General features: G+C 48.6%; 2 protein-coding genes; one reads left to right on the top strand and one right to left on the bottom strand.

Moving 5' to 3' along the window:
- Positions 1-400: 400 nt before the first annotated feature.
- GSTUM_00003111001 (uncharacterized protein) lies at positions 401-1,629 on the bottom strand. XM_002836669.2 has 1 exon: positions 401-1,629. The coding sequence occupies exon 1, from the start codon at positions 1,406-1,408 to the stop codon at positions 782-784; it is 627 nt and encodes a 208-aa protein (XP_002836715.1). The 5' UTR covers positions 1,409-1,629; the 3' UTR covers positions 401-781.
- Positions 1,630-7,420: 5,791 nt separating this feature from the next.
- GSTUM_00003110001 (uncharacterized protein) lies at positions 7,421-9,478 on the top strand. XM_002836668.2 has 5 exons: positions 7,421-7,960; positions 8,065-8,099; positions 8,183-8,474; positions 8,549-8,763; positions 8,817-9,478. The coding sequence occupies exons 4-5, from the start codon at positions 8,737-8,739 to the stop codon at positions 9,021-9,023; spliced, it is 234 nt and encodes a 77-aa protein (XP_002836714.1). The 5' UTR covers positions 7,421-7,960; positions 8,065-8,099; positions 8,183-8,474; positions 8,549-8,736; the 3' UTR covers positions 9,024-9,478.
- The last annotated feature ends 869 nt before the right edge of the window (positions 9,479-10,347 follow it).

The following is a 10,347-nucleotide window of genomic DNA, read 5'->3' as shown; positions in this document are numbered from 1 at the left end:
AGGTTCTTAGATTGTCACTTCCTATAGATGGCAGTTGTGGTCATGAACTATCAGTAAAGGGTATAGATAAGACATACCTGATGGAGGGATTGAAAGATTGGGGGCAAGGGGGAGGAAACCGCGATAAAAGTAGTGACTTGGAGGACAAAGAAGTGCTTGATGAAGCAGAAAACGATATCAATGTATCCTATGAAGAAAGTTGGTAAATTATGAAACTGATATTGCGCAATACACCTTGGCAAGACAGAGTTTAATTTGGCCTCTTAGCGCGAGTGACAATTATTCGAGTTCTTACGGTATCAGATTATCAACGAGTTCAAAGGCGAATTCACTTTTTTTCCCAAGAGATTTATCATTAGTTGATCCACTAATTTGGTGCTTCATGGCCGACCTTGACGGGCAAAATTAACTCTCGATTAATTTTTTTTTGCGAAATATGATCTGAGAATAATCATAACTCCATGTTAACTTAGCGCTCCAAATACGGTTCTTTAAGCTAGAGCCTGACAAGGGAAAACAAGACCTTTTAAAAAGTAGAGGAGAAAAAATGAATAAAATAGAACCCCTGTAGCCGTGCCGCCGAACTCCGTACCACCGCTCAACCAAAGGAGAAAGAAAAAAAGGGAAGAGAAGAGAAGAGAGAAGAGAAAGGAAAGGGAAAGGAAACAGAGATGCCCAGCGAGGAGCGGAAAGTATAGTACTAGTACCACTAGCACCATAACCGTTAGAACTTCCTTCCACTTCACCCCGGAAGCAAGAAAGTAAGCGATCCCACCACCCATCAGCTACTCCTGTCCATTGGACCCCTCCCCCTCATCCCACCCGACACGTTATTCATACTCTCCAGCTCCGCCTCCATCTCGATCTCACTCTGAATCTTCTGCATCATTTCCAGAAATTTTCGTTGGGTCCTTAACCCGCCGTCCATCTGCAACATCATCTGCTGCTCTTCCAGGTCCTCCTGCTGTTGCTGTTGCTGCGCCCGCTGAAGTTCTTGCTGCTGTTGCTGATGGTTAATTTGAAATCGGTGTTGGTGTTGCAATTGCTGTTGTCCATGTTCCCCCTGCATCATCATGATCACTGTTTGGGGGTTCATATCTAATCCTCCCCCAATTTGCTCCGACCACTGCTGCTGTCCAAGCCCTATCGGGCTCTGATATCTCAACTTCCAGCTCGCCACGTTTTGTATCAACTTTGTCAGCGAGCCCATGTGGTACCTATCCACAATCCGGTCCCTACAAGGCTCGCACAGACGCAGGGTGCACGTGTTGCACTCAAAGAGTTGGCGAGTGAGTGTGTCGTCGCAGGCTACGCAACCCTCGCTAAGGAATTGCTTCTCGACTTTTACGAAGAAGAGGTGCGGGAGGAGGTGGAGGTATTCTCTATAAGCGTAGATTGGATTTGACATGGTGGTTATATGTAGGGTGTGCGTGCCTGGAGTTGGGGATCCGGGGTATGTGGAGGTGTGTGTGGGGCTTTGGAGGCGGGGGGGTAGGGGGACTGAGTAAATGGTAGGGTAAGTGGTCGCAGATGTGGATGTGGTGGTGTTGTGGTGTGTGGAGGGATATGATAGATTGTGGGTATCGATAGGGTACGGTAGTGGGTCAAAACTACTATTTTGTGCTGCGGATGATGAAAGATGGAGGAGCAAGGTCGGAAGTGAAGAGGGGGGGGACAGCCGTGATAGAAATATCGCCTGGGTCCAGGACTTATCACCACTTCACCAACAAGATCCAGGAGATAAAATCCCAGCTTTATGAAGAACAATATCATGCGCGGTTAACAAGAGCGAGGAGAGGAAAGGGAAGAAGAGGAAGGTGGGGGAGGTGTGCTTCAAATCACCGAAATCCAAATGTCAAGGGGCTAAAATAAAAGAGCAAAAAAGTAAAAAAGTAAAAAGAAGGATAAAAAACAAAGAATTAGAACCGCTATTCCTTGGAAAAGTAGAGAGAAAAAGTATGGAGAAGTATCATAAAAGCAAGTTAAGGTCAAAAAAGATCCCGCAGCGGTAACCAGTTGTCTCTTTCTTTTCTTTTCTTTTTTCCAATCGTCCATTCTCCTTCTCCTTGCTTTTTTTTAACCGGGGAGGGGGGAACTCACTCTTTACTTTTTGCTTCCTCCTTTCCACCTTTGCAGAAGGTTCAGGCAAGCAGGCAAGCAGGAAAAAGAGGACGAAAGAGGAGGGTGGGACAGCAGCGGCAGAGGATTCGAGGATCGGGATTCACAGATATTTTCCAGCAGCGATAAAGAAAACCCCACCACATAGGGCAGGTAAAATTATCTACCGGAGTGAGAGGTTTGATGTACCCTTCTTTAGTTGGATGGTGTTTCGACCGAGCTGTACAAGTACAGTACCCTGTGGGAATAACTGCTATAACCAGACCGATAAACCGATAGATAGATAAAGGATAATTGACTTGGATCTGATCATAGTAAATAGACCAACACAGGTGAAGCAAAGGAAGGTGAAGCTGAACCTGATTTAGATAGGCACAAACCACTATCCAGATTGTTGTTGTCCAGAGGTAGTTGAGCCCGTCTAACTAAGAAGGAAGGCCCCCAGCTTAAATACACGTGCTAATATCATACAAAGACAGGAAATTCTATGGGATAAAAACCTCATTGCTCTCAAACAATACCCTATATAAACTCAGTGGTAATCATACTTGGCGAGTTGGTTATGCCATACTACACACATACCATATGATACAAGTAAATTTAGCATAACCAGGCCACCCGCCGACGCTAGGGAAACGAAGGAAAACAAGGTAACAAGGTCTGGTTTTCCAGGAGGGCTCAAGTGAGTGAATAAATCAAGAAGGCTAAATCATCCATTCGGTAAGGCTCAGAAAGAGGGTTTTGTCCTCCTTTCCTGTCGGTCCCTGATCTCGTCCATGGCGGAGGTATCATAAAAATGTCTAGTCTAGAATACTCCGGTATGATGGAGTATTCTAGACTAGACATTTTTATCTACCTCCTCCGATGCATCGAGTAGAGTATGAACTCAACCAGGGCACTATGCCCGTGGGATATTCTTCCACAAGTGCAAGCCACCATAGCACTCAAATTACATAAAGTGTAGTAGGGCAATTGACCTCCCATCCCAGGACCGTGGAATGGAACCTCGCTTAACACGGAAGCTTCCCCAATTGCCAATCATATCGTCAGTTAGGTTTATCAGGGCCCACCCAGATCGCTTGCCTTATTATGGCTTCGTCGCGTTCGTTCACTGCTGGACATGGAGAAAGTCCCTTACTAGGGATAGCCTCTTATCGCGTCGTATTATATTACAGGGAAAGTCGGGTTAGCAGAACATAGTTGAAGTTACTTAGGGGGAGGAGAAGAAAGTCCAGTAGCCCCTCTTCTTCGCGAGGGAGGGGGAGGCACCGTGAACACCATGGTAGGGCATCGTACGGTTGGTAATGCAAGTAGGCCGACAGAGCAGGAACGTGTTTATTAAGGTTATCGGTACCCGCATTTTATTAGGACATGATATTAATATAAGCTCTGTATTCATTATATCAGCAGACGTTGTGGCACCGCATAGAACCCCTAGGACTTTCCCAAGAGGCGTAGCTTGCGGCCCCATTCCACCGCATCCAATCCCGTGCAGCGAAGGCAGAGCGAAATCTCCCGTTAATGGGTTATACTTGTATGGCACCCGATATATACAATATATTCAGGGCAACTGTACGGCAGCCCGCATTCCCACCACCACCACTACCACTAAGTTATCATACCAATAAGGCACAAGGCAAAACCGAACCACAAGCAGAAGGTGCACCATCATATCAGCCAAAACTTTAAAATCCCACCCACGCTAGCAATTCCGCCCGGGGCAAGCCATCCACTCATCCAAGAAAAAGAAAAAAGTAGAAAAAAGGAACAAAATTGTACGCAGAAAGCAAGGCCACATTGTTAAGCTGCTACTCGTAGTTCCATGTACTGTACGGGCTGAGACCGCCAGTGTCGGGGGTTTTAGCGGTGGGGGATCGGGATGGGAATTAGTCTACGAGTAGTTATTGGGGAGGGAGGGGAAGGGATGAACCGGGAATTGCATTTTTTCGCCCCTTGGCTTCTTGGTCTGGAGTTATCGCGGCGGTCTGCCTCTTGAAGCGCAGGAAGCGGGGGGTTGAGATGCGGGTAATGTGATGTGGTTGTGAGATGTGGTCCTATAAGGACACGGTTACCACCACCAGAACTTGTATCATAGCGCCAGAAGCTGTGGGAGAGGAAGTGTGTAACCCCTCCTTCAACCCCCCAGATCGGGTTTTTCGATTGGTAGAGGGCAGTCGATTGGACTACGAAGTAGACTATTTTGAACTCTAGAACTACGACGGGTTACGATAGATCCAATGCTTGAACGGAAGCCACCCCGTGGCACAGGGGTCGCTTCTGCAACCATATCTTGGTTTATTTCTTTCCAATTTGGGAACGAATCGATCGTGATAAAAGATCATGGCTGGAGTGAGGTAGGAGGGTTGATGGACGCGGTGCCCCCACCGACAGTATCACAACCCCGCGATCCATGAGAAAGAAAATCCCACTATCACAAAAGACGAGGCATGAATGGTAAAGTACGGTCCCGACGGACCGGACCACTTTTATTTCGCTCGAAACGTGGAATCGTGTTGGGGCGATAAGCACCTGCTATCACTGCTGGCAACCCTATACATGATACAGCACCTTTAATATATATTCTTCAATTACAACATCCATCTGGCCCAACCCAATCACTCTCTTCAAACCCCTCTTCTCGTTCCACCTCATCCTCTCCATCTCCCTCTCTATCGCCAACCTCCACCACCAGTGCGAAGCCATGCGTCGCCACCCGATACACGACGCACCCCGCAAACAGGTTAGAGCTATAGCGATCAAATAAACTGTGGCTCAACAGGAGAGTGTGAGAGAGAACCTCTGCAGGAAACTTTTTCCCTCGAAAAGGTAAAAACCTTGGAATCTAACGGGGAACCTCCTTGTGAGCCTCTCTCGCATATTGAGCCCCGCTTTATTTGACTGCTCTAAATGAGGGGAACCTAGTGCTCCCGCATCGCTCCCAGCTGTACCCTTACCTGCCTGCTTCACGTGTGTGCGTGTGCTAGGGTATGGGTGTGAGGCAGCCAGGGATTCTGGAGGCCTGATCTTACTACCCTCATAGGAAATTGCAGGGACTCGTGTTCACCGGCTCAATTGAATACGGCTATGTATCATCACGAGTGATGCCTTATGACTTCACTAATGTATAAATCTATAATATTATGTAGGCATCTCTCTCCCCCTCTCTGATCTCCTCTTTCCTAACTTGAACACAAGATCTTCCCAATCAATGGGGAGCAAGAACCTCGATTGGAACTTTTCCTACCCCGCTCTCCTTTCTTGTGATACCGTCTAGCAGGAATGAATGAATGAATGAATTTGGCATGGAAATTTCTCAAACAAGAAGCTTTGATTCTCCCAATACCTAGCTATCCGGCCGCCCACATCCATACCCGAGTAGTTTGAACCAATAGAGCCACGCGATCGACTTCGCATTGACGCTCCGCCTATTTTTCCTTCCCCCCGCCTATCCGCAGGAACACCGGGGAGACAAAAAGGATGTGCTGACGGCACCTGTGGGCGGGCGGAAGGAGGCGATTAAGGGCCAAGCACGGATAGGGTGGCACGAGTGAGGTGGTATGAAGCACTCGAATGGGTTTCTCGTTGGCCTGCATTCCACTCTCGGGAGGGGGAAGGGGAGATGAGTGGATAGACAAAGAGAGGAGGGGAGGAATAACAGGACATGAGGGGAGGTTTTTTATTTTATTAATAACTTTGTAAGTGCGCACTGCATGGCTGTTTCGGCGGTTTGAAAGTGGTATAAAATACTACTTTGACATCTGCGGTATCGTAATCGCATGAACTCCAAAATATCCATCCTCTCACCTCCTGCACGCGCTCATACCGCATGAGCCTGCCAGCGGGGCTATCCCCCGAAATTACTGTGGCATCGTGCCGCCGGTCATTGGGAACAAGCATCTATCCCAGCACCTAGACCGCAAGTTGCAGGGCAGTAGACACAGGCGTTCTACGTTATGTGCCACGCCTTAGCCGAAAAGGCACAGAAGATATCATTGGTGCTACGGGATTTTGCGCGCCGGTAGCCAATACCATCCGGTCCATCACCCCAATACAACGGTACACAGACATAAAGACCTGACCATCGCTTCTAGACCGCAATCCGACAGGCCCGTTAAGGGTGACATACCCGCACCGGTGATTCAAAAAGGGTATACCTAAGCACCATTTAGTTTTCAAGCGACCTTTTTTCTTCCCTCTTGTCTTCAGGACGGGCGTTCGCGGTTTATATGTTCTACTCTGTAGGGCTGTGGCCTAACTGGTATAGAGTCATGCAATGAACCGAATGATTCCCTCCCTCCCGAGAGGATTAGCTGCGGTTTGAATCTCAATGCATCTTTATTATATGAGCTCGTGTTACCACAGTGTGGCGGCATATCGATAGCGCTGGATACTAGTGGGTTTCAGAGGGGGTGTGGAGTGCAAAAGAACCTACCCCTCGCGATAGTGTGGATTTAGTAGGGGAGTTTTCGAGAGTAATGGGTTTTCACTTTCCGGTGATACCTGTGATACCGGTATGTGATTGTAATTTATCACGTACCCACGTTATGGCAATTCAATACACCTCGAGAAGAGTGCGTTGACCCTGTGCCCAGGAACTTGAGTACTCTAACTGATCCATATTCCAACAGCGGTGACCCAGGTCTAGTCCTGCGCAAACCTCCGTGTCGCAGGCGGGGGGGTACATGATGGCCCACTGTCGCCAACTTCTCATACGGTAGGGTTTTGCTAACACTGCTGTTGTATTATAGGGTTAGAGAATACAATCATCACGATAATGCCATAGAGTATGTATGATAGTTCGAGGAGATAATTGTGACCCAGAAATAAGGCCAAGCCCTAGCACAGAAAGTATCCAGAAATCGCACCGCAAGACTCGCAAATCCGGTGGTCATCATCAGACGCTTGACGGGCAGTTTCCGGACACTTTTGGGATTGATGAGCAGTATCCGAGTAGGTGGACCGCTATATATTTTCAAGTCAGTTTTAACGAAGGCATCTGCCTATCTACCCCTCTCTTCCTAATCCTCTATGATACCAGCACGTTTGATTCCTCCTACCTAACGCCAGGAAAGGGCCTACCAACCAGCATCAAAACCTCATCTGAAATCGTTTGGAGGCGGCGGTATCGTGCCCCTCTACTGTGTTGTTGGAGGGACAGGGTATGTCGGGAACACGATGTGCAACAGTACTCAAAATACGCAGCACCTCGCCTGACTTTGTCTCGCGGCCATCGCCACCAAACAACCCCTTTGTTATTTCTCCGTCTTATCTGCGTATCCGACTTTCCGACGTTCCTACCGAAGCGACACACCCCAACGCGATTCCAGATTGTGCGAGTACAGTACAGAATGCGCACTGTCCGGGTCATCTGGCAAGGTCACTGCCCGATGCCCGCCACCCCCCTCGCTCGCTTCGTGGGAGCGTACCCCCACCGCCCGCCAACCTCGGCAGCCCTGGGAAGGCAGCCGGAGTGCAAGAAAGAAAGAAAAACTAACACGCGAAGCACAGAAACGAGAAAAAAACACCACAGCCGACGCCTACCGCAGCAAGCACCACGTCAAAAGTCTCGAGTGGAGCCTTGCCATCCGACCATCTGACAAAATAATCTATTCAGATCATTCCTTCCTTCTCTCCAAACTCCAACGCCAGGAAACAACGAGGCATTCTTAGCAAGCTAGGCGGACTGGAAGGAAGGGAGGGAGGACAGGGGGCGGAGGCCGGGTCTGCGGGAGTCTCTGGCTTTGTTGGAGGTGTAGAAGGAGGCGCTGGATGTTGAACTGAAGGTCTGCTGCTAGCTGTGTGTGGCTATGCCCCCCCGGCATTGGGGAAGGGTGCTCTTAAGGTGCGAATTCCCCTGTTTTTTTGTTGCTCTCTTGGTCTGTTTCTCAGACAAGTTCGCAAAGTTTCGCAGAACAGAATCATTTTCTCACTATGGGTCAATTTCAGCCCCTCCCTGCCGCCCACCACGATACGCATCACGAGTTAATACCTGCGTCCCCGCCCTATTTTCTACGGACTCTCGCCCTAACTTCAACTTACGCTGAAAGATTTGCGAGTTATTTAGGGTGCGACAGTGGTAATGCCTCATTATCGGTAACAACTTGCGGAGCGATTTCCCAGGTAACTCTGAGCGTTGGCCTAAATCTAATTGCAACCCCCTACTGAGCCTCTTAGGCCCGAGGCTGCTTGAACATCTGCCTGGCCGCCGCCGCCCCTTTGGACGGAAAGTCTTCGAATGTGGCTGCCAGTGGTGGTGGTCATGTGTAAGGTACGTCCGGTCTCTTTGGTCGGCCGTGTTTACACTTAATGGAATTACATGCATAGCAATCTGGTTATGGGGGGGGGGTAATGTATAAGTTGCCCATCCATCCACCACCACTGCACCCATTACACCACTGCACTATTCCTGACTCGCCCTACTACTATACAGCACCTTGCACCCAGTATTTTAGGAGCCAGTTCCCCCCCCTCTCACTCTCCCTCTCGCTGCGTCCCCCACACCAACCACCAGACATCGGTCCACCCACGCATCAAGCATCCCATACCTGCCTACCAATAACAATTCTATTCACCTGCTACCTCCTTTACCAGTACCCCCTCTACCAACTGCCTTTCGATATGACCAAACAATACGAACAAGAACAAGTTAGTACTGACCATCGTCACTACTAAGTTCTCCAACGCTAATGCTTTTATAGTCGAACAAGCGGGTTGGCGATGCGGCAATCGAGTTGGGCATACCAAGAGATTGGGTTAATGATCCGTACAGAGGCCTCACCCCCAGAGAGAGGTTCGTGTGGCAGCAAGACGGTCCCCAAGACCGATCAATGCTAGGTCACCAGCAACAGCAGCAACGGCAGCAACAGCAGCAGCAACAGCAACAGCAACAGCAAAGAGGACGCTAGAGCTGTCCACCCCGCAACCTACACGAAGCCTTCCTTGGTCCTCACCCTCATAATAAGGGCTGCAGGCTCTGTCGCTCACTACCGACTTATAATCTACCGCCAGCCTATCTTTGCTTCCCTTCCCCGGGGATGTCATCAACGCTTTCATCCGATCACCAAGCGACGCTCGACCTCCCCCTAAACATTTCCTTGCCAATCCCTCAACACTCTTTTTTGAAATCGCCATTTCCTTTTACAACTTCACTTGCATTCTCTCTCTTTTCTCTTTTTTTCTCTTTTCCCTTGTACAACACCTTTTTCTTTTCTTGGGTCATAATAGAAGGGATGGATTGTGAAATGTCATGGATCGCGGACTAGGTCATATGTTTCGGTGTAGGAGTGATTCGGTTTTGGTTTATGGTTTTTCCATTCTTTGTTATGTTCACTAATTTCAATTTCAATCTCAATTTCTGCTATCATACCTCCACTTGCGGTGCTGGAACTTTTCTTGTCTCTGGTTTCCATGGAATTCTGCATTACACTCTCCGCTCCACTCTGCTTTTAGGTTTCGATTATACTATTTTACTATGGTTGAAGCGAATACTAGATACATTGGATGTTTTTCCCGTTCCCAACGTCGGCCATACGCTTGCATTTATGCACGAAATACCGTCAGACCAGATTCCGAGTCCCCGGATTCTCAACTATGCCATAGCTTACTCGGCACAACAAGGTGACAAAGAAAAACCCGGGCCATGGGCTAATTGACACTAAACCAAAAACCCGTCATTTGTAAGAGAGAGAGAGAGAGAGAGAGAGCCACATCTCGACGAGCACTAGGGCAAGAAACGCCAAGAAAGCCGCAAGAACCACAATAACCACGATATACCTCTCCCACAGAGGCTCTGGATCGATAAACTTGTAACGTTTTATGCCATGGTGTAATCGGACCAAAAGGCGGGAAAGGGTTTTGTAATCGTCGATATCCACCAAACGATACGCGCGACATCAAAAAAAAAAAAAAGACGGCGGCGACCTGCGCAACGTACGGTACCGTAACGTACTGTTTCACGCGACAACGGCGCTGCTTCCAAGTCATCGAGTCGCTCCCTCGACGCTACAAATCTTCAATTCGATCTTGTTTCCCCTTTTTCCTTTGTCGGAAATCTAACCATCTACTTGTTTCCTATGGTAGCTTCATCTGATCTGATCCGATCCGACAGATCCTGGATCCTGTAGGAGTTGAGAAAAAATGGGTCGATGATGGGTAAAGGGGAGAGAGATGGGGGGGGGGGGTGCTTAATTTCTAGGTTTAAGAAGAAAAGAAATGAAATCGCAGGCGTCT

This window comes from Tuber melanosporum (assembly GCF_000151645.1).
Source record: "Tuber melanosporum whole genome shotgun sequence assembly, scaffold_158, strain Mel28".
NCBI classification, from domain to species: Eukaryota; Fungi; Ascomycota; class Pezizomycetes; order Pezizales; family Tuberaceae; genus Tuber; species Tuber melanosporum.
Note: the sequence above shows the minus strand (reverse complement) of the source record. Positions and strands in the feature narration are given on the sequence as shown.

Bases quoted from the DNA above. Each gene is read 5' to 3' on its own strand.
- GSTUM_00003111001 (XM_002836669.2), bottom strand. From the start codon at position 1,408: ATGTCAAATCCAATCTACGCTTATAGAGAATACCTCCACCTCCTCCCG.
- GSTUM_00003110001 (XM_002836668.2), top strand. From the start codon at position 8,737: ATGACCAAACAATACGAACAAGAACAA. The intron at 8,764-8,816 runs GTTAGTACTGAC...ATGCTTTTATAG, and splicing joins AACAATACGAACAAGAACAA to TCGAACAAGCGGGTTGGCGA.